At 44.3% G+C, this 24,725-nt stretch overlaps 1 protein-coding gene across 1 annotated transcript; it reads right to left on the bottom strand.

The window, feature by feature from the left end:
- Nucleotides 1-3,045: 3,045 nt before the first annotated feature.
- LOC126427943 (myb-like protein Q) lies at nt 3,046-24,422 on the bottom strand. The gene is made up of 3 exons (XM_050089834.1): nt 24,154-24,422; nt 6,714-7,264; nt 3,046-3,050 (listed from the first exon to the last, which is right to left on the bottom strand). The coding sequence occupies exons 1-3, from the start codon at nt 24,420-24,422 to the stop codon at nt 3,046-3,048; spliced, it is 825 nt and encodes a 274-aa protein (XP_049945791.1).
- Nucleotides 24,423-24,725: the final 303 nt, after the last annotated feature.

Below are 24,725 nucleotides of genomic sequence, written 5' to 3'. Positions count from 1 at the left end.
CGTATTCGTAGATTTTTGCTATAGCGATTACTTCAACCATCATCTGCCCGCTATAGCAAAAATCTACCAATACCAGTATCACTGGCCCCTTTTTTGATCTCAACCGTGGTAGAATCTTCCTACACGTCGGTCAGGCCCCTGAAGGTGACGCAGTAAAACTCTGAAACTGGTAGGCAAATAAAACAAGTTTGGAAACTCGGCTGAAGGTGTTTGACACTCTGTGTCCAACAGCCGAGTCACGAAACCATCTTTAGAAAGATGGACATTCAAAGAATACAAAGAAAGGACATAGAAGTATTGAAATTTTTTGTAATTGGGTAGGTGAGATGTGTATTTGCTTTGAAGAAACTTTTAATAGAGATCAAATTCATTACTATTTATTCCTGATGAGCGGTTTCAGCAGTCAACAGTGGCATCTTTTCATCTCATGATCTGTAACGTGATGCAATTACGTGGAGAACACGTATAATCATAATTTCTATTTGCCAATATAAAAGGGGAAATAGAAATTCTACTTTTTCATACCTTCATAATGGTTCAAATGGTTCAAAAGGCTCTGCGTACTATGCGACTTAACGTCTGAGGTCATCAGTCGCCTAACTAACCTAAAGACATCACACACATCCACGCCCGAGGCAGGATTCGAACCTGCGACCGTAGCGGTCGCCCGGTTCCAGACTGTAGGGCCTAGAACCGCACAGCCACTCCGGCCGGCCCTTCATAATGGAACAGGACGTATAACTGTGGTGTCACCGCCAGACACCACACTTGCTAGGTGGTAGCTTTAAATCAGCCGCGGTCCATTTAGTACATGTCGGACCCGCGTGTCGCCACTGTGTGATCGCAGACCGAGCGCCACCACAAGGCAGGTCTCGAGATACGGAATAGCACTCGCCCCAGTTGTACGACGACTTTGCTAGCGACTACACTGACGAAGCCTTTCTCTCATTTGCCGAGAGACAGTTAGAATAGCCTTCAGCTAAGTCCATGGCTACGACCTAGCAAGGCGCCATTAGCCTTACATAGTTTGATAGTTATCGTATGAAATGTCTCATCAAGAACGATGTATACAACAAGGATTAAAAGTTAAGTAATAGCAGCTACGTACTTTTCTTTATATCATTCAATAAGTATCCTGTTTCAGACCTCTATCTAGCCAGAGATTACGCGTGCCTTTCGGCTACTTCAGTGTGGCGTAGCTGTCTTGTTACGCCACAACAATAACAGTGACATTTTGGAAGGTGATAAGTACAGAGGGTGTCCAAGAAAAACAGAAACAGGAACAGGTTCCTCATACAGAAATAAATAGAAAAGTCTAGTAAACGGGGGATCTAAAATACATTCTTTAGAGGTACGAGCGCTTGTTAATCTTCGACATTATAAAATAGATATCTCTTACTGCAGCATCTTTGCTTTCCATATCTTGGGAGGAGGAAAAAAATGAAAACAATGTCTAGCAAACTTGGTGTCTGCAATGCTTACTTTAGGAGCTATGACGACTTATTGATCTTCGCTTGTCTCAAACTCATCTCTTCTACTGAACAAGTACACGTAGCTCTTAAGGAGCCGGCCGGAGTGGCCGAGCGGCTCTAGGCGCTTCAGTCTGGAACCGCGCGACCGCTCCGGTAGCAGGTTCGAATCCTGCCTCGGGCGTGGATGTGCGTGTGTGACGTCCTTAGGTTCGTTATGATTAAGTAGTTCTAAGTTCTAGGGGACTGATGACCTCAGATGTTAAGTCCCATAGTGCTCAGAGCCATTTGAACCAAGCTCTTATGCATTTCAGACGCCATGTTTACTAGAGACCTTTTTGTTGTTTTGCTGTAAGGAACCTGCCCCTATAGTTTGTCGGTGTTCTTTTTTGCGACACGCGATATACTAGCTCTTTATTCTCACGAAGCAATGAGTATTATTGACAAGGGATGCTAAGTTGACTCCAAATCTTTAGGTTTGCAGAAAGAGCTTTTGGTAGCGTTTCTCACAAGCGACTTCTAATCAAATTGCGTGGCTAATGGAGTATCGTCTCAGTTGTGCGACTAGATTCGTGTGTTCCTGTCAGACAGTTCGCAGTTCGTAGTAACTGTCGGAAACACATAACGTAAAACAGAAATAACATCTGGTGTTTCCCAAGGAAGTGTTATAAGACCTCTGCTGTTCTTGATCCACACAAACGACATAGGAGATTATCTGAGCAGCCCTCTTAGATTGTTTCAAGATGATGCTGTTATTTAACAACCCGTAAAGTCATCTGATGATCAAAACCAATTGCAAAATGATTTAGGCAACATATATGTGCGGTCAAAAAGCCGTAAATGACTCTAAATAATAAAAAGTGTGAAGTGATCCACACTAGTATTAAAAGAAATCAGCTAAATTTCGGTTACACGGTAAATCACACAAATCTATAGCCTGTAAATTCAATAAAATACTTATGGATTACAGATACGAATAACTGAAATTGGAATGATCACATAGATATCCTTGTGGTGGAAGCAAACGGCGATTATTTTTATTTTATTTATTTATTTATTTATTTATTTTTTGTGGCAGAACGCTTAGACGATGCAACAGGTATACAAAAGAGACTCCCTACACTACGCTTGTCCACTATCTTCTGGAGTACTGCTGCGCGGCGTGGAATGGTTACACCACCAACGGTCCGTGTATCTGTATGTGACAGAAATTTCATCTTTATACGTCTACCCGTTCATAGACGGACGGACACGAAAGCGATCGTATAAGGGTACTGTTTTTACAGAACCCCAAAAAGGTACATTTAGCGTCCCGTCGACAACGAGGGAATTAGAGACCACACACAAGCGCGGAATGGGGAAGGATATCGTCGGTGACGTTCTCAAAGAATCATCTCGGCCTTTACCTTGCGCGGCGCAGATGAACTATGGAGATTATAAATCCCGATGACTGAACGGGGAATCGAAGTGCCGACCTCCGACCTGCGAGCTCAGTGCCGCCTCGCTGTATTTGAGACGTTCATCACATACAATGTTCATCAGCCTGTCTCGAGCTTGGCTGAAGCAACTCTGCGAGCTAATCTGCGTGATGCCGAATAACCCGTAAGTTTATCAACTCAAAAGGACGCCACTGTCTCCCTTGATAATTTACCCTCTCTCATTCACCTCGGCTCGGGCACTGGCTCTGTCTACCCTCCCCATTCCGGAAAACATCTCTTAGCGGGTTGGGTCACCAGGGTGCTGAAATATGTAAAACTGCGGCAGCTAATGACAAATCGATGACGCTACGGAGGCAACTGGGAAACGACATCTGGGATAAAGGCCACGTCATTCACGAACGTGGGACGAGACGCTGAATTACTTACCAGCGCTTTGTTCTGCAGCCGTTCCTTTTGAGAACGGCTTACGCCGCTTGCACGTCCGACCTTTTACTGAGAAAGGACTCTGCCGGCTTTTGTGGCGGAGTAAATAGAACAGTGCCATCGGATGCTTACTTCTTTCTATACGGTAGGTTCGGATAGGTGGAGAGAGTACATCGAAGGCCTCCGTGGGGTAGAGGACATGTGAGCTGACGTGACAGAAGAAGAAACAGGCGTTTATACTGAACAGAGGGTGCGGGGGGTTCAATATTAGAACCAGAATTTAAAAGGGCTCTGGAAGACTTAAGGTCGAATAAGGCGGCATAGATTGATACAATTCCATCAGAATTTCTAAATTGAGAGGCGAAGGTGACAATAAAACGACTACTCACGTTGGCGTATGAGACTGGCGGTATACCTTCAAACTTTCGTAAAAAAACATCATCCACACAATTCCGAAAATATAAAGAGTTGAGAAATGCGAGAATCAATACATAATCAGAATGAGATATTCACTCTGCAGCGGAGTGTGCACTGATACGAAACTTCCTGGCAGATTAAAACTGTGTGCCCGAACGAGACTCGAACTCGGGACCTTTGCCTTTCGCAGGCAAGTGCTTTACCATGTCTCTGTTTTTTTAAATCTTATTTTGTTCGTTAATGTTCGTTGCGTTTGTTCAGGGCGGAAGTCCCATGATACCCGTTGAAGTTCGTTGTTGATCCATTCACTCAGTTTTTTTATTACAGAGGGCTGCTAACCCTCTGACCGAACACGCTGAGCTACCGTGCCGGAATACCAACTGAGCTGCCCAAGCACTACTCACGCCCCGTCCTCACAGCTTTACTTCCGCCAGTACCTCGTCTCCTACTTTCCAAACTTAACAGAAACTCTTCTGGAAACATCCCCCAGGCTGTGGTTAAGCCATGTCTCCGAATTATCCTTTCTTCCAGGAGTGCTAGTTCTGCAAGGTTCGCAGAAGAGCTTTTGTTAAGTTTGGAAAAGTAGGAGACGAAGTACTGGCGGAAGTAAAAGCTGTGAGGATTGGGCGTGAGTCGTGCTTGGGTAGCTCAGATGGTAGAGCACTTGCCCGCGAAAGGCGAAGGTCTCGCGTTCGAGTCTCGGTCCGGCACACAGTTTTAATCTGCGAGGAAGTTTCAATGCACAATCAGTTTAACAGCTCAAGCATGCAAGTTGTTGACGATAATAACACACAGAAGAATGGAGAAGCAAACTGTGGATCTGCTGGATGACGATAAGTTCGGCTTTAGGAAAGGTAAAAGCACCAGAGAGGTAGTTCTGACATTGATAATGGAAGCAATACTGAAGAAAAATCAAGTTCATTGCATTTGTCGATCGGCAGAAAGCGTTTGACCATGTAAAACTGTGCAAGATGTTCGAAACTCAGAGAAAAATAGGTGTAATACATTATATGTACAAGAACCAAGAGGGAGCAATAAGACTGGAAGACAGAGAACGAAATACTCGCATTAGAAAGGATGTAAGGCAGGGATGTAGTCTTTCGCTCCTACTGTTCAATCTGTACATCGAAAAAGCACTGAAGGAATTAAAGAAAGGTTCAAAACTGGTATCAAAATTCAAGGTCAATGGATATGGTTGGTTGGTTGGTTGGTTTGGGGAAGGAGACCAGACAGCGTGGTCATCGGTCTCATCGGATCCGGGAAGGATGGGGAAGGAAGTCGGCCGTGCCCTTTCAGAGGAACCATCCCGGCATTTGCCTGGAGTGATTTAGGGAAATCACGGAAAACCTAAATCTGGATGGCCGGACGCGGGATTGAACCGTCGTCCTCCCGAATGCGAGTCCAGTGTCTAACCACTGCGCCACCTCGCTCGGTGGTCAATGGATATCAATGATAAGATTCGCTGATGACATTTCTATCCTCAAAGACAGTGAGTTATCACTTTGTTATTGTGACGCAAGTACACAGATTGGTTCAATAGGTAGCGCACATGACGGCCAAGCCATGTCTCCGCAAATCCTTTCTTTCATGAGTGCTAGTTCTGCAACTTTCGCAGGAGAGCTTCTGTTAAGTTTGGGCAGCGCGGGATTAGCCGAGCGGTCTTAGGCGCTGCAGCTATGGACTGTGCGGCTGGTCCCGGCGGAGGTTCGAGTCCTCCCTCGGGCATCGGTGTGTGTGTTTTTCCTTAGGATAATTTAGGTTAAGTAGTGTGTAAGCTTAGGGACTGAGGAACTTAGCAGAAGATTTTTGATTTTTGTTAAGTTTGGAAGATAAAGCTTTGGAATTTCAGAACAACAAGGGCAATCAATGCACACGCGCCGCAAGTTCGCCGAATATGTTCAAAACTATGAGCACCACATTCAGTAAAGGCATAACACCTTCCCAGAAAATTTTGCTGCACTCTACCAAGCAGACCAGGCTTCAGACGAACCGCATCAGACACTCAAGTATCCCGTCGAGAAGTGTTTCTTTTTGGGGACCTGCTGTCTCGTACACGAGACTTTTCAATTGCCCTCACAAAAAAAAAAATTAAAAAAAAAAATTAAAAAATCGAGAGGTGTCTGATCAGAGAAGTGAGATGGCCATGCAGCTGGTCCTCCACTTCCAATTTCAGGCCCCATGGATCGAAAGCAGATGTACATACTAGCGACTGATACACCAACAGATGGAACACGCTTGAGTAACAAGCAGTTGTACGTACGAAAAAATAGACAATATCTATGCTGCACATTTCAGAGCTTTCACTGGCTCAAGATTGCTTCCGAGATCACGAGTTCCAAAGTTGTTTGCCGAGCGAGGTGGCGCAGTGGTTAGCACACTGGACTCGCATTCGGGAGGACGACGGTTCAATCCCGCGTCCGGCCATCCTGATTTAGGTTTTCCGTGATTTCCCTAAATCGCTCCACGTAAATGCCGGGATCGTTCCTTTGAAAGGGCACGACCGACTTCCTTCCCCGTCCATCCCTAATCCGATGAGACCGATGACCTCGCTGTCTGGTCTCCTTCCCCAAACAACCCAACCCAACCCTAAATCGCTCCAAGTAAATGCCGGGATGGTTCCTTTGAAAGGGCACGGCCGACTTCCTTCCCCGTCCTTCCCTAACCCGACGAGACCGATGACCTCGCTGTTTGGTCTCTTCCTTCAAACAATCCAATCCAATCGAATCCAAAGTTGCTTATTTCAGCGCCTCTATCAGCTACTTCAACTCGTGCCAAACTTTTCGAATCACCCTGTAGGGTCAGTGCGACCGCAAGCAATGCGTTTCGGCAGAGCGCGGACTTTTATCCTCGTGCAAGTGGTACTCACCAATGTTGCGCTGCTGCAGGTCGGCGAAGGCGACGACCGTGACGAGGTTGTTGCGATCACCGGTTGCGCTGCCGCTGCCGCCGCTGCTGGTGCTGTTGCCGTTGTCCGCTGCGGCCACCGGGTTGTTTTCTTCATCGCTGTTGTTGGCGTTGTTCACGCTGTTGCAGCCGTTGCCCGGAGCTAGCGGGCTGCGCGCCGAGCCAGAGGCCACGAGCGCGTGCTGCTGCTGCTGCTGTTGTTGCTGTTGCTGGTGATACTGTTGTTGTTGTTGTTGTTGTTGCTGCTGCTGGTGCTGATGGTAGAGCTGATGCTGATCTGGTGCTGACTGCCAGTCACGTGAGGAGAAGTTCACTCTGTACTGATAGGAGTCCTGTGCGAGGTAGGTGGACTCTGCAGGAGATGGTGGGCTGTGTTGCGGCTGCTGCTGCTGGTGGTGATGCAGTGGTGTCTCCAGTATGTTGAGCTGGTGCTGGTGATGCTCCAGTGTGTTGAACTGTTGCTGGTGATGCCCCAGCGGGCTGAGCTGGTGATGCTGCTGCTGCGACTGCACCATGGCCACCGACTGCCCGTGTGCCTGCCCCTCGAAATGGTCGCTCGGGCTGATGACATGGCACAAGATACAGTCAGTGTTACAGGGCTTGGGCTTCGCACTGAAAGTACAGAACAATGTTAGAAATTGTTTATGCAAAAGCAGAGTTGTTCAAAATGGTTCAAATGGCTCTGAGCACTATGGGACTCGACTTCTGAGGTCATCAGTCCCCTAGAACTTAGAACTACTTTAACCTTACTAACCTAAGGACATCACACACATCAATGACCGAGGCAGGATGCGAACCTGCGACCGTAGCGGTCGCGCTGTTCCAGACTGTAGCGCCTAGAACCGCTCGGCCACTCCGGCCGGCAGTAGATCTACCAGAACTACAGAAATGATGTAGTAAATAGTAAGATTACCAGCAGCATTGGTAGAATTGATAAGGAAAGAAACATTACGATTATAGGCAACGAAAACCTCATAGCTCCATCTGTCAGTAAAAACCTCGTAATTGCAGTAACTAGTAACTCCAAGAGAGATTTAAAATTGCATGGACTTCTCTAATCTGTAAATAACTATGCTTCTACTATCTAGTCACACATGAAGCATCATTATCTGCGTAATCTTGTCTTTTTTTTCAGAAATCGTCTCTGTTTCTCCTTTAAAATGTTCCGAGTAAGGTTTTAAGGGATGGGAAAGATCTACCACGGTTTAATAGCCATGTTGGAAAAGCGCTACGTAAACAAAAAAAAAAAAATGGTTCAAATGGCTCTGTGCACTATGGGATTTAACTTCTGAGGTCATCAGTCCCCTAGAACTTAGAACTACTTAAACCTAACTAACCAAAGGACATCACACACATCCATGCCCGACGCAGGATTCGAACCTGCGACCGCAGCGATCACGCAGTTCCAGACTGACGCGTCAGTCCCCTAGAATTTAGAACTACTTAAACCTAACTAACCAAAGGACATCACACACATCCATGCCCGACGCAGGATTCGAACCTGCAACCGCAGCGATCACGCAGTTCCAGACTGACGCGTCAGTCCCCTATAACTTAGAACTACTTAAACCTAACTAACCAAAGGACATCACACACATCCATGCCCGACGCAGGTATCGAACCTGCGACCGTAGCGGTCGCGCGGTTCCAGACTGTACTGCCTAGAACCGCTCGGCCAATCCGGCCGGCAACGATGTAATAAATAGTAAGATTACCAGTAGCAAAGGTAGAATTGATAGGGAAACAAACATAACGATGAGAGGTAAAGAAAACCTCATAACTCCATCTGTCAGTAAAAACCTCGTAACTTCAGTAACCAGTAACGCCATTATCAAAGAGAGATTTAAAATTACACGGATTTCTTTAACCCGTAAATAACTAGGCTTCTACTGGCTCTGAGCACTATGGGACTTAACTTCTGAGGTCATCAGTCCACTAGAACTTAGAACTACTTAAACCTAACTAACCTAAGGACATCACACACATCCATGCCCGAGGCAGGATTCGAACCTGCGACCGTAGCGGTCACGCAGTTCCAGACTGACGCGCCTAGAACCACTCGGCCGCACCGGCCGGCAGGCTTCTACTATCTAATTACACATGTAGAACCATTTTCTGTATAACTTTGTATATTTTTCTAAGTAATCGTCTATGCTTCGCCTTTAAAATGTTCCGAGTAAGGTTTTAAGGGTTGGGAAAGATCCACCGCGGTTTAATAGCCTTGTTAGAATAGTACTACGTAAACAAAGAGCACTTAATCTCAGATTCAAGAGATGTAAAAACCTAGCTGACAAACAAAAGTTGTGGTCTAACAGAGCTACAAAAACGATATAGTAAATTGTAAGGTTAGCAGTAACATTGCTAGAATTGATAGGGAAAGGAACATTACGATCATAGGCAACGAAAACCTCATAACTCCATCTGTCAGTAAAAACCTCGTAACTGCAGTAACCATTATCAAAGAGAGATTTAAAACTACATGGATTCCTTTAATCTGTAAATAACTAGGCTTCTACTACCTAGTTACACATGTAGCACCATTTTCTGCATAACTTTGTATATTTTTCTAAGAAATCGTCTATGCTTCTTCTTTAAAATGTTCCGAGTAAGGTTTTAAGGGATGGGAAAGATCCACCACGGTTTAAGAGCCATGTTAGAAAAGCACTACGTAAACAAAGCTCTTAATGGTTCAAATGGCTCTCAGAATTATGGGACTTAACTGCGGAGGTCATCAGTCCCCTAGAACTTAGAACTACTTAAACTAAACTAACCAAAGGACATCACACTCATCCATACCCGAAGCAAGATTCGAACCTGCGACAGTAGCGGTCGCGCGGTTCCAGACTGTACTGCCTAGAACCGGTCGGCCACCCCGGCCAGCCGGCCGCGCGGTTCCAGACTGTAGCGCCTAGAACCGCGCGGTCACTCCGGCCTTCGGAGAACTTAATCCCAAGATTCAAGAGAAGTAAAAACCTAGCTGACAAACAAAAGCTGACGAAGCGAAAATGCGCGAAGGAGAGCAATGAGAGAATCGTTCAATGATTTCGAAACTAAGACGCTGTTAACCGATCAGAGTAAAAACCCTAAGAGATTTTGGTCGTATGTGAAATCAGCAAGTGGGTCAAAATCACCTGTTCATTCTCTCAGCGACCACACGAGCACCGAAACGGAAGGTAACAGAGAGAAGGCCGAAATACTGAATTCGGTCTTTCGAAGTTGTTTCACCGCGGAAGATGGTAACACTGTCCCTCCTTTCAATCGTCATGAGAAAGTCGAAATTGCAGATATTGAGATCGCGGAATTGTAAAGCAGCTATAATCGCTTAGTAGTGGAAAGGCTTCAGGACCAGATGAGAGACCTATTAAAGATTATGCGAAAGAACTTGCTCCCTTTCTAGCAGTAATTTATCGTAGATCGCTTTAGCAACGAAAGGTACCTAACGACTGGAAAAAAGCGCAGGTCATTTCCGTTTTTAAGAAAGGTCGTATGACTGGTCCACTCAATTATAAACCTATATCGTTGACGACAATCTGTTGTAGAATTATGGAACATATTTTATGCTCAACAATTATGACGTTTTTGGAAAATGAACAGCTCCTCTATAAAAATCAGCATGCATTCCGCAAACAGAGATTCTGAGAAACAGCTCGCTCTGTTCCTCCACGACATCCACAGCGCAGTGGACAACGGCGCTTAGGCTGATGCCGTGTTCCTTTGACTTCAGTAAGACATTTGACAGCGTCCCGCATTGCCGTTTAATGAAAAAAATACGAGCTTACGGAGTATCGGAGCAGACCTGCGAATGGATTCAAGACCTTCTTGGAGACAGAACTCAACACGTCGCTCTTAACGGAACTAAATCGACAGATGTAAAGGTAATATCCGCAGTACCACAGGGAAGTGTGATAGGGCAGTTGCTGTTTACAATGTATATAAATGATCTAGCAGAAAGCGTCTGATACTCTTGAAGGCTATTCACAGATGATGCAGTTGTTTATACCTAAGTAGCAACGACAGAAGATAGTAAGAATTTGCAGAACGACCTGCAGAGAACTGATGAATGTTGCAGACTCAGGCAGTTGACCCTGAACGTATATAAATGTAATATATTGCTCATACGTAGGAGAAGAAATCCACTACTGTGCGGCTACACTATTGATGACAAACAGCTGGAGATAGCGTCTGCCGTAAAATATCTAGGCGTAACTATCCAGAGCGACCTTACATGGAATGACCATATAAAACAGATAGTGGGAAAAGCAGACACCAGACTCAGATTCATCGGAAGAATCTTAAGGAAATGTAACTCATCCACAAAAGAAGTGGCTTACAAGGCGCTTGTTCGCCCGTTCCTTGAGTATTGTTCATCTATCTGGGGTCCCTGTCAGGTAGGACTGATAGAGGAGATAGAGAAGATCCAACGAAGAGCGGCGCGTTTCGTCACGGGATCGTTTAGCTGACGAGAGAGCGCTACGGAGATGCTAAACAAACTCCACTGCCAGACGTTACAAGAGAGGCGTTGTGCATCATGGAGAGATTTACTATTGAAATTTCGGGACAGCACTTTTCAAGAAGAGTCGGATAACATATTACTTCCACCCACATACATCTAGCGTATTGACCACGAGGAGAAAATTCGAGAAATTACAGGCAATACAGAGTCTTGCCGACAATCATTCTTCCCAAGCACTATTCGCGAGTGGAACAGGGTTGGAGGCATCAGATAGTGGTACCGAAAGTACCCTCCCCCACACACCATTAGGTGGCTTGCGGAGTTTGATGTAGATGCAAAATTTAATGTAGTGGGCCTACGAGGTTTTCATTGCAATACCTTCGATAAAAGAGTGTGTAAGAGAGAAAATAAGAGCCTGTGACCTCTCTTTTTATGTTTGTTTGGTTGTTTGTTTTGCACATAATTCGTCCCGCCACACATCATACAGTGGCACCCCATTGTGTGATTTATATCCTTACTGAATATAAATTGTATTTTACAAGTAAAAAGAAAAAGCTGATCGTCCAACTTCTGCACTTTTATGTAACCAAAGTAATTGCCTTTGATGGAAGCACACTTTACTTGCAGAAACACGAAAAATGTATGTAATTATTGTTATTCTGCACTCAAAAGAACGCAAGAGTTACATGTTATATTTGATAAATGCACAAGATATTTACGAATTATAGAGACATGTTTCTTTAAAAAAAATTCCGCCATTTGAGTGTTAATTGGGCATTTATTTTACGCAATCGTTATTTCGGCTTTGTAACCATGAGCAAGAGAGGATATAAAATGTAGGCTGGCAATGGCAAGGAAAGCGTTTCTGAAGAAGAGAAATTTGTTAACATCCAGTATTGATTTAAGTGTCAGGAAGTCATTTCTGAAAGTATTCGTATGGAGTGTAGCCATGTATGGAAGTGAAACATGGACGATAAATAGTTTGGACAAGAAGAGAATAGAAGCTTTCGAAATGTGGTGCTACAGAAGAATGCTGAAGATTAGATGGGTAGATCACATAACTAATGAGGAAGTATTGAATAGGATTGGGGAGAAGAGAAGTTTGTGGCACAACTTGACCAGAAGAAGGGATCGGTTGGTAGGACATGTTCTGAGGCATCAAGGGATCACCAGTTTAGTATTGGAGGGCAGCGTGGAGGGTAAAAATCGTAGAGGGAGACCAAGAGATGAATACACTAAGCAGATTCAGAAGGATGTAGGTTGCAGTAGGTACTGGGAGATGAAAAAGCTTGCACAGGATAGAGTAGCATGGAGAGCTGCATCAAACCAGTCTCAGGACTGAAGACCACAACAACAACAACAACAACCATGAGCAAGTGGATGTTGAAATCTGAAATCATGTCTGACCTTTGACATGTCGAAAAAACATACTTCAGGTATTACAGACCAGTTGTCGTATTGTAGGATACTAGCACATATCCAAGACAGATTACATTGCTGACATTGTGCACAATGAGAAACCATTAACATACAGTGTGGCGTATTTAACAGCAAATATATTGCTATGGCCTGCATTCATCACTTCTATTCATCAACTGCGTTCGACAAAGTGCTGAAGCGATGTTTGATTTTTTTTTTTTGCCGGATTTTTCTTAATTTACCTTTCTGTTGAAAAAATAGTGTTTTTTAGCTTTATATGAGTATTGTTTTTTTATTTTTACTACAACATCCCTCTGTTTCATGTTACAAGTCAACAATATCCGAATAATTTATGAACTAAGCATTGGCATTTTCAGTTTTTGTGTGAGAAAAGAAATGAGACTGATTTCGGGAAAAGTCACAATACTTGAAACGCAAAAACCGAAAGCTATCTTAGTTTAAAATGATCAAACGCAATGCTCTTTTTTTCCTGCCGACTAATTACGTTTCATTTATGAAAGTATCGGATTCCAACTGTAAAAGCTACTTTACTGGAAATGGAAATCAGCGTTGGGCCTCATTGGCTTGGAGACAACACAACACACAGTCCCTGAGCGGAGAAAAATCCCCGACTCAGGCGGGAATCGAACCCGGGCCCGTACGACGGCAATCCGTCACACTGACCACTCAGCTATCGAGGCGGACAGCTACTTTATTATCAGTCATTAAAGGAAAATCTTTGTTTTATAAAAATAAAGCTTTCATTGCTGAAATATTCACGGTTATCAGTCTAGGGAGGTGTCGTATTGCAGCCACATTTCGACATGTTTCCTGTTCGTCATCTTAAGGAATACGGGGTATAAAAAACCTGAGCTTGTACGCGTATGCAGTCCTAAGATACGGCTACGTATGCCACATATTTTAATACTCGGAAACCCATGAAAACCTATAGATATCCTGTGTATACACAAAGTTGAGTTTGTACGAAACCCTCACCCGCGAGCCATATTGGCACACGTCCGGTTTTTTCTTAATTTTTTATTTCTTTTTATTACAATGTTCTACATTGCATCGACAGAGACTTCTACATACATATTTTATATAGCACTGTGTAGTGCATGGGACAAGGTAATTAGCATTGCACCACATGTTAGGGTCGCCTTACATTCACTGTTTTTTTTTTTTTCCTTCACAGACTATTCGTCAGCCCTCACGTGTACACGTTTTAACAACCCCTTCTGGCTCCCCGCTCTTGAGAAATATTCTACTCGTGGAATGTGTCGCAGGACTTCCAACCACTCTCCTTTGTAGACTGATTATACTTCTCAGTTAATGTCAAAAATGTCTAAAAATGAACATACTAAGGGGAGCACTAGAAGATCTACGTAGAAATAAGGCCCCTGGAGTTGACGCCGTTTCCCAAGCATTATTAAGATCTTTGAGAGATATCAGAAAGTAAGAGAACCAAAGAGATTCTGGTCGTATGTGAAGTACGTTAGCAGCAAGAAACAATCAATGCCTTCTCTTCGCGATAGCAATGGAGATTCTATCGAAGACAGTGCTACCAAAGCAGTTACTAAACACAGCCATCAAAAATGCGTTCACAAAAGAAGACGAAGTAAATATTCCAGAATTCGAATCAAGAACAGCTGCCAACATGAGTAAAGTAGAAGTAAATATCCTCGGAGTAGTGCAGAAACTTAAATCACATAATAATAGCATGTCTTCTGGTCTAGACTGTATACCAATTACGTTCCCTTCGGGGTATGATGGTGCATTAGCTCCATACTTAACAATCATATGCAACCGTTCGCTCGACGAAAGATCCGTACCCAAAGACTGGAAAGTTGCAAAGGTCACACCAATATTCAAGAAAGGTAGTAGGAGTAATCTGCTAAATTACAGGCCCATATCGTTAACGTCGATATGCAGCAGGATTTTAGAACATGTATTGTGTTCGAACATTATGAATTACCTCGAAGCAAACGGTCTATTGACACACAGTCAACATGGGTTTAGAAAACATCGTTCCTGTGAAAAACAACTAGCTCTTTATTCACCTGAAGTGTTGAGTGCTATTGACAAGGGATTTCAGATCGATTTCGTATTCCTGGATTTCCGGAAGGTTTTTGACACTGTACCATACAAGCGGCTCGTAGTGAAATTGCGTGCTTATGGCACATCGTCTCAGTTATGTGACTGGATGTGCGGTTTCCTGCCAGAAAGTAGTAATTGACGGAAAGTCATCGAGTAAAACAGAAGTGATTTCAGGCGTTCCCCAGGGTAGTGTTACAGGCCCTTTGCTGTTCCTTATCTGTATAAACGATTTGGGAGACAATCTGAGCTGCCGTCTTCGGTTGTTTGCAGATGAGGCTGTTGTTTATCGACTAATAAAGTCATCAGAAGATAAAAAAACTGCAAAACGATTTAGAAAAGATATCTGAATGGTACGAAAATTGGCAACTGACCTCAAATGACGAAAAGTGTGAGGTCGTCCACATCATTGCTAATAGTAACTCGTTAAACTTCGGTTACGCGATAAATCAGTATAGTCTAAAAGCAGTAAATTCAGCTAGATACCTAGGTATTACAATTACGAACAATTTAAATTGGCAGGAACACATAGAAAATGTCGTGGGGAACGCTGCGTGTTATTGACAGGACACTTAGAAAATGTAACAGACCTACTAAGGAGACTTCCTACACTACGTTTGGCCGTCCTCTTTTAGAATACTGCTGCGCGCTGTGGGATCCTTACCAGATAGGACTCACGGAGTACATCGAAAAAGTTCAAAGAAGGGCAGCACGTTTTGTATTACCGTGAAATATGGGAGAGAGTGGCACAGAAATGATACAGGATTTGGGCTAGATATCATTAAAAGAAAGGCGTTTTTCGTTGCGACGGAGTATTCTCACGAAATTGCAATCACCAACTTTCTCCTCCGAATGCGAAAACATTTTGTTGACACCGACCTACATAGGGAGGAACGATCTCCACGGTAAAATAAGGGAAATTAGAGCTCGTACGGAAAGATATAGGTGTTCATTCTTTCCGCGCGCTATACGAGGTTGGAATAATAGAGAATTGTGAAGGTGGTTCGATGAACCTTCTGAATGTGATTTGCAGAGTATCCATGTAGATGTAGATTCCAACTTCTACGCAACATATACCCTAAGGAAAAAAGACGCACCACGAAGGAATTATGCGAATGGGACGGAAATCGGCAGATGTGAAGTACATACACAGACAGACAAACAAGTGATTACAATTTCAGAAACGAATTGGATGGTTTATTCAAGAGAATGAACTTCACAGACTCAGCAAGTCTGGTCCACCTCTGGGCCTCATGCAAGAATTTATTGGGACTGGCATTGTTTGGTAGAGACGTTCGGTCGGTGTCGTCCCTGGGATATCGTACCATATTCTGTCGAACTGGCGTGTTAAATCGTCAGAACCCGCGATGGTTGTACGGCCCTGTTCTTAATGCCCCTTACAACTTGGGAGAGATCCGGTGATCTTGCTGGGTAAGCTATGATTCGGCAACCAGGTCAGTAGTAGAGACTCCCGTCTTGCGCGGTCGGGCATTATCTTGCTGAAATGACTTCCCATGAAGCGCAACAAAATGTGGCGTAGAATATCGTCGACTTGCCGTTGTACTGTAAAGGTGCCGCTACGAAACGATATAGCCTTCGAGACTATCTCTTCTGGTTGTAGGGCCACGCTCAGGTTGGTATCCCACACCGTACGGGGCATCTCCTGTCACATTTTGGGCCTGGAATCTCATTGACCGGAGGAGAAATGTCTTGAATGATGAGTCAGGCTTCGAACTGAGCCCCGATGACGCGTATGAAGACGCTTTTGGTTGTCATCCATGTCACCCTTGCACCACTGCAGTACGATATTCTACGCTCCGTTTTGATGTCCTTCATTGCAGGCCATCCCGTACTAACATTTCAACAAGATAATTCCCCACGTACGAGGCGAGGGTTTCTACTGCTTGTCTTAGAGCTTGCCAAACCCTACCTTACCAGTAAGGTCGATGGACCTCTCCCGGCTCAGAATGTTTCGAATATTACGAGCAAGGCTCTCGAGTCAGCTCGGGATTTTGACAATCTAGCGCGCGGATCGGGAGTACGTACAACAATTTTATCAATCAATGCCGAGCCGAATAACTGCTTATATGAGGACCATAGACGTACCAACATTGACATATTTAGTTTTTGAAGCTGTTCCCCTTGAACGCTAGTTTTCTGAAATTGTAATCATTTGTTTGCATTTACGCGTGCGATTACATCACATATAGTGATTTCCGTCCCATCCGTTGTGTGTCATTTTTTTTCTTCAGTTCTACATGAGGCATAGAAGTACGTTCAAAATTGAGGAGGAATGTAGTGATTCCAATGCCAAAGAATTTAGGCTCTAACAGAGGTGCACACTACAAAACAATCAGTTTAATTAGTCGTGACTGCTAAAGAAAATAACGTAAACATCTGGCAGAGGCCCACCAAAGCGCAACGGGAAGATCAATTTTGTTTCCAGAAAATGATTCTTAACGTGGAATTGCACCTGTCCATTCGATAGGGTGGTCCCCGACGTTTTTGAGATTTCCGATTCTCGCGCAATTTGTCTGCTACTGATGAGCGGATTAGCCGCGACAGCAGCTAAAACACCTACTTGAGCATCATCCTTTGTTGCAGGTCGTGGTTGACGTTACACATGTGGCTGAACACTTCCTGTTTCCTTAAATAGCGTAACTATCCGGCGAACGGTCCGGACACTTGGATGATGTCGTCCAGGATACCGAGCAGCATACATAGCACACGCCCGTTGGGCATTTTGATCACAATAGCCATACATCAACACGATATCGACCTTTTCCGCAATTGGTAAACGGTCCATTTTAACACGGGTAATGTATCACGAAGCAAATACCGTCCGCACTGGCGGAATGTTACGTGATACCACGTACTTATACGTTTGTGACTATTACAGCGCCAGCTATCACAAAGCGGAAAAAGTGGTCCAACTAAAACATTCATATTTCTTTATGTACTACACGAATATGTAATAAAAAATTGGGGTTCCTATTTTAAAAAACGCAGTTGATATCTGTTTGACCTATGGCAGTGCCATCTAGCGGGCCAACCATAGCGCCATCTGGTTTCCCCTTCAAGCTAGACGAGTTTCGTTCTTTGTAGTTTTTTCGTTTAATGGTTATTTCGTGAGATATTTGGCCCGGTCACTATCAATGGACCACCCTCTATATCGAAAAAGCAATTCCGAAAATAAAAGGTTCATGATTGGGATTTTAATTCAGTGTGAAAAGATATCAGTGATAAGATAACAAGCAAATAGCTGAGGACGTAGGTTGCAAGTGCTACTCTGAAATGAAAAGCTGGTGCAGGAGAGGAATTCGTGTCAGGTCTGACTGATAAAAAAAAAAAAAGGGCTGCAGTAGCTAATTCAGGCAGAAGAGAGTTTCGTAAGAAGGAACACGGTTGGATAAACGCACTACTCCAAACCAACCTACGGGCTCACCATAGAGGAAGAATAAGATTAGTATTTAGTACATCTTAGAATCTCTATAGAGGATATTTACATATTGCCGTCAGACTGGAAAGGGGGCAGTGTCGAAAACCAATTCCATGCTCTGCGTACCAAACGCAGTTCTTCGCTGCCTGGCCGAGATATTTTCACCTTACACCCACAACGATGGCGAAAGGTACTGTTTCATGGGACTTAACAAACCTTATCCACGGCGCGCAGGATGTTGATTTGCGCAGGTAGTGGACACCATGCATGACTCACGACGTTGTTGTGGCCTTGAATTCTCTTGGTGCTCATACGCGTGACTCATGGAGAAGTGAGTAAACAGCACGACAAGGAATTTAACATTCCTGTATTCGACGCCCTGCAATGTCTCTCCTGCCGAAAGAGAAGTGCTCTGTGCTGAGTGTTGTTCCACCTTTCTGTTAGTAACGGAAATAAATTTTTGTACGAGTCCGTGATCAGGATGAATGTTTCGTGAATAAAATCATTTAGAGCGCTAAATAGATTCGTTTATTTATCACGCTGTCCTTGCTAGTGGCATCAAACTCGTATCAAAAAGCTCTAAACTTGCAAACCAATATTCGGTGTTATTACTGAAACGTAGAGCCTATGTTCGTAACATTTGTAGATTAGAAAAAGTTTTTGATAATTTTGACTCAAATAATCCCTCCGAAATTGTGAAGTTAACAGGGGTAAAATACAGAGAGCGAATGGATATTTACAACTTGCTCAGAAACCAGACCGCATTTGTAAGAGCCGGCCGGTGTGGCCGAGCGGTTCTAGGCGCTTCAGTCTGGAACCGCGCGGCTGCTACGGCCGCAGGTTCGAATCCAGCCTCGGGCATGGATGTGTGCGTGATGTCCTTAGCTCAGTTAGGTTTAAATAGTTCTAAGTCTAGGGGACTGATGACCTCAGATGTTAAGTCCCATAGAGCTTAGAGCCATTTTAACCATCTGCAGTTGTAAGAGTCGAGGGGAATGAAAGGCAAGCAGTGGTTGAGAAGGGACTGAGACAGGGTTGTAGCCTACCGCCGATTTTGTTCAATCCATACAACGAGCAAGCAGTAAAGGAAACAAAAGAAAAATTTGGAGTATGAATTAGAGTTCGGGGAGAAGAAATAAAAGCGTCGAGGTTTACGGACGACATTGTGAATCTGTCAGAGACAGCAAAGGACTTGGAAGAGTAGTTGGACGGAATCGACAGTATCTTGAAAGGTTACAAGGTGAACATCAACAAGAGCAAAACAAGGACAATGGAATGCACGCAAAATAAATCAGGTGATACGGAGAGAATTACTGTGGATTTGTAGGTGTAGTATTTTTGTTAACCCGGCAGGAAAATAACGGATGCTGGACGAAGTAGAGAGGATATAAAATGTAGACTTGCAATGAAAAGAAAACGTTTCTGAAGAAGGAAAATTTGTTAACATCGAATATTGATTTAAGTGTTAGAAGGTCTTTTCTGAAAGTGTTTTTATGGAGTGTAGCCATGCATCAAAGAGAAAATTGGTTGAAAAACAGTTTAGGAGAAGAAGAGAATAGAAGCTCTTGAAAGTGGTGCTACAGAGGAATGCTGTCGATTAGGTGAGTAAATCACTTAGTTAATATGGAGGTAGTGAACAGAATTGGAGACAAGAAATTTGTGCCCCAGTCGGAAAAGAATAAGGGACCGGTTGAAAGGATGTATTCTCAGACATCAAGAGATCGCCAGTTTAGTTCTGGAGGGAAATTTGGGGGGGGGGGGGTAAAAATCGCAGAGAGAGACCAAGAGATGAATACAGTAAGCAGATACAGAACCGTGTAAGCTATTCAGAGATGAAGGGGCTCGCGATGGATAGAGTAGCATGGAGAGCTATATCAAATCAGAAGACTTCGACATGAACAACCTGTCTTATACTGACGCCCCAGTTAGGCGTTCGTAGCTTTTGATATCTGATGATGGCAACAGCCGAAACAGCGTAATAAATAAAGAAATTTATTTAGGGATCTGGACGGGCAGCCCGGTTGGCCGTGCGCTTTAAAGCGCCGCTTCTGTGACAGGGAGATGCGCCGGTTCCGGATACAATCTGCCCGGCGAATTAACGACGCAGGTTGGTGTGCCGGCCAGGCTGGATGTGATTTTGTGGTGTTTAGGCGGTTTCCCACATCGCACAAGGTGAATACCGGGATAATAGACAAGTGTCAGCTCAGCTAGATGGTTCGCAAACATTTAGAAAAGTCTCTCTCACTTCCACATGAATAATGCTCATGCAGACAGTTGGGATACACATGTTACGCTCCAGAGAGGGTGGCCGGGAGGGGGGGTGGGGGGGGGGGGGAAATCCGGGCACCTCTTAACTTCTTAACTTATGCATGCCATTTTTCGTTAAGAGCCATACCGACCCTGCGCCGATATGGGTAAAGGCGCCAAAAAATAATGACGATTGCGCGATCTATATGGTTCTATTGACAAAACTGTTCTATCAGTGACTTCAAAAAATTCTAGAAACACTGCATCTTGACTTGCTCGTGCAAGAGCGACTGTGCTGACACTCTTCGAGCACTGGCGGAATGTGCAACTATTATTTACTAAAATAGTGAAGAGTCAAACTAGATTTCTAGGAATGGTAATGGACTCAACGTTTCTCATGGGCGTGGTGGAGCATACTGTACACCGCAGAGAGAAGATCCAGTTTGGAGATGCTCGGTTACATAGGCATGGAGCGGTGCGTATCATAACATTCTGCTGTTCTTATGTAGGAGTCTCATAAGAGTTAAATTAGACGGTGATAGCAGGTTGTGCTGCCGCGGGAACAGGAAATAAATTTAGAAGCCATAAAAAATGCGACTAAACCACCAACAAATGCGTTGTTAGCGGAAGCCCCGAAAATATTCAACGACTTACGATGGACGTCAATGGCGGACATATGCGTCCTGAAAAACACTTTCTGCTTCATTTAGTAAGCACTAAAGCGGCACACATATGATCAACCGACTCCATTGGCAGACGCAGCAAAAGAGGCGTTCTGTTTCACGTTATAGTCTATTCTTAAAGTTTCGAGAGCGTACATTACTAGAATTGGCAAATATATTGCCTCCTTCTACGTAAACCTCGCGAAAAGACCATGAAGATAAAAATACAGAGATCTGAACCCACAAGGTGACACCCGCAATCGTTCTGTCTGAGAACTATTCGCGACGGGAACAGAAAAGGAGGGTGGGGGAAGGTAAGTGATAGTGGTACAGAAAGTACCCTCCGCCACAAAAAAAAAAGGTTCATATGGCTCTGAGGACTATGAGACTTAACTTCTGAGGTCATCAGTCCCCTAGAACTAATTAAACCCATCTAACCTAAGGACATCACACACATCTATGCCCGAGGTAGGATTCGAACCTACGACCGTAGCGGTCGCGCGGTTCCAGACTGTAGCGCCTAGAACACCAGACCGCAGACGCCATATTCCAATACAGATCTGTGAGAATTAAACGCCGTGTTTGTTGGTTTCTGTATGCATACTCCAGTGCTACGAAACTTTTCGCCTTCGATAGAGTAGCGGGTTAAAGATACCTCAAATACGCATAAATTTGCGAACAGTTGCTGCTACTAAAATATCAAGCAAATAAAATATCAGCAAAATTTTTTGAGCACTCGAGGTAAATACGGAAACCAACAAATATGGCATCTAACCTGCATAAAGTCTTGGTACAATATGGCTGTTTATGAAAAGGAAGGATTAAGCAACAAGCTTTGGCACGCAGCTTGTGTAAAGAATAGCGAACCTGATCTGAATACAGCTACTTACTAACAGAATTCTGCCACGAAAGAAATTAATTTGGAAAATTTCGGTAGACAATGGAGCTATTATCCTCATTGTGACAGTAAAAAAAAAAAAAAAATATGGCAATCATAGTGGTATACTCGGCAAAACCGATACAAATGAAAGGATAACTTAATAATACAATTCATAAACTTCTTTGTGTTTTTCAAAATCTGAGCTATTATTTCAATCACCAACTTCAGGAAGGGGAAGTACTGAATTTCAAAAATCATACGACTTACAAAGTCCGACACATTGTTTCTCCAAATCTAGACTTTAAACTTACATTAACGATCTGTAATGTTCATATAAATGCTACGAATGTGCATAATAGCTCTTAAAACAGTGGATCTTCACAAAAGGAAAATTCAGTTGCAGCGACATTTTTTTCCCATCGCGTTATGAGATGACCAAGTCGCATCACCCGACATATTTTGACTGACAAGGCGTTGAAAAAAAGTGATGCGTCTTTGAGAGATCATTAATGCGCTGTTGTATCATAGTTTAAATGTGGAAACCAACAAATATGGCGTCTTATCTTCACAAAGTCGCATTCCAAAATGGCGTCTCGATTTTACAAAGACGCAGCTTAGCCGAGACGTTCTTACACAGTACGGGAGCAAAAAGTACGTGATGAAAACCGCACCGTTAAACAAATTAATGTAGCGATTAGGTTTGGGAAAGAAATCGGTGAAAATTTAGCTTTGACTCTCCGCATGACGTAAAGCAAAATGCCAACTTTCATGACGAAAAAAGAATTTTCATTCCATAGTAAAAAAAGTGGCTCTTGGCAAAACCGAGATACTGAAATGAAAAGTTTAATGACAAAATATGCCTATTGCCTTCTCAACGGTGTGTTTTATTCGCCGTCGTGCATTTCAAATGGCCAGCTTGATGTTGAGGCATCGAGTGTGCTGTCGAAAGATTTTTCACGGTGATGTCAACACGGGGCAGAAAAAGGAGGAACAACTTGAACTGAAATTCGGCAAGATGTGGGAGGACATTTGCAGAATCATGATAGAATACTGGTAGATTTTTGTCCAAGGAGTTGGGTTTCTGTGTGTCGCGCTGACATCACATTCAACGTCCTTCGATACGCAACTAAAGCCATGAACATTAACGAATAAATTACACTATTGACAAAGCAGTAGGCAGAATACTTTCCGATAACAGCGCTGCGCAGCTTTAGAGCATTAAAAAACATCACGAAACAAAGGAAAGCTGTTGTAACGATCAGAGGTGAAACTGGCCAGTCACACTGCTATCTCCGTGAGGGGGAATTCCAGGACATGATGAAAGCAATGAAAGCAGAATATGGACTGAGAGTAAGCTTAGGCAAGTAAGGAGAAAAATCAGGTCAGCGATTTATTTAACAGAAAAATGGGTGACAAAGAAGTAGATGAAGTGAAGGAATTCTGCTGTGTTGGGAATGAAAAGAAGTCTGGCACAGGCAAAGAGCGCATTCCTGGTCAAGATAATCGAACAGTTTGAGACGTAGCGCTATAGGAGGTTGGCTATTAGGTCAAGTAGTGAGGAGGTTCTCTGTAGAACTTGCGAGGAAAGAAACATATGGAGAACACTAATAAGAAGGGACAGTAAGGTTGGTTGGGGCAGGGGACCAAACAGCGAGGTCATCGGTCACATCGAATTAGGGAAGGATGAGGAAGAAAGTCACCGAGCCCTTTCAGAGGAACCATCCCAGCATTTGCCTGAAGCGATTCACAGAAAACCTGAATTATGATGGCTGGACACTGGTTTGAACCGTCGTCCTCCCGAATATGAGTCCAGTGTGCGGACAGCATGATAGTACATCAGGGAATAACTTCCATGGTACTGAAGGGAGATGCAGAGGATAAACACTGTGGGGAAAGACAGAGACTGGAATATATCAGAAATGATGGAAGACGTAGGTTAAAAGTGCTACTTAGAGATGAAGCGTTTGGATCAGGAAAGAGGGACCGCCATCAAACCAGTCAGAAGATCGATGACTAGAAAGAAAGGTATAAGATATTACACATTAAAGCAGCTTTTTCTGGTGACGAACTGTTTACAGTTACACCTATACTCCGCAAGACACATTACGGTGTGTGGCGGAGGGTACTTCTGGTACCACCAACTGCTCTCCCAATTCCACTCACCACTGTAGTTTGGGAAGAATGATTCGCTGCTGCTGAGTTTTCCAAAAAAATTATTTAGCCCTGCGTGTCCTTGGAGGACACAGTGATGGGTACGCAGACCGGCTGGCGAGGCAAGCAGCGAGGCGCTGTTGGGGGCCGACTTACCGGTATCCGTACGCAGCAAAGTCGGCGTGCTGAAGCTGGGTCGACTCGTAGGCGTAAAAGTGGTAGCCGGCGGAGGATGCATGCGGCGAGAGTTGGCCCTTGGCGTCGGCCGCGCGCAGTTGCGGCGGTGTCCGCGGCTTCCCCATGGCGGCTGCCCCGTCGACGTCCGCGTCGGCCGCGCTGGCGTTGCTCGCGCTCCTGCTGGAGCTGGTGTGGCTGCCCTCGCTGGAACTGAGGCGGTCACAGCCGCCCGGCTGGTCGCTGGACATTCCACAGCCGCAACACCTGGGTCGCCGGCCGCTGATTGGTCAATCCTTTGACCGCGTCCGCCCCTTGCCCTGCACAGTGGTGTCATATCTATGTCAGGCTAGTGCGCGGGCGGCGGAAGGGAGGGGGTACGGTGTCTAGAGTCCCTTTGTGCGTGGATGCTGTTGCTAAGGGACCCACACAGCGTAAAAGGGTGCAGAGGCACCTTTCGGGTGGCGAGGGGACGGCGTGCGATTGCTCCAACACCCTACCCCTTCACTACCAACGACGCCAAGCATATCTTTTCTAAATGAGTGAATAACAAT

The sequence above is a fragment of the Schistocerca serialis genome, chromosome 12 (assembly GCF_023864345.2).
Source record: "Schistocerca serialis cubense isolate TAMUIC-IGC-003099 chromosome 12, iqSchSeri2.2, whole genome shotgun sequence".
NCBI lineage: Eukaryota > Metazoa > Arthropoda > Insecta > Orthoptera > Acrididae > Schistocerca > Schistocerca serialis.
This window is presented reverse-complemented; position numbering and strand designations above follow the sequence as displayed.

Bases quoted from the DNA above. Each gene is read 5' to 3' on its own strand.
- LOC126427943 (XM_050089834.1), bottom strand. From the start codon at position 24,422: ATGTCCAGCGACCAGCCGGGCGGCTGTGACCGCCTCAGTTCCAGCGAG. The intron at 7,265-24,153 runs GTAAGTCGGCCC...CTGTACTTTCAG, and splicing joins TTTGCTGCGTACGGATACCG to TGCGAAGCCCAAGCCCTGTA.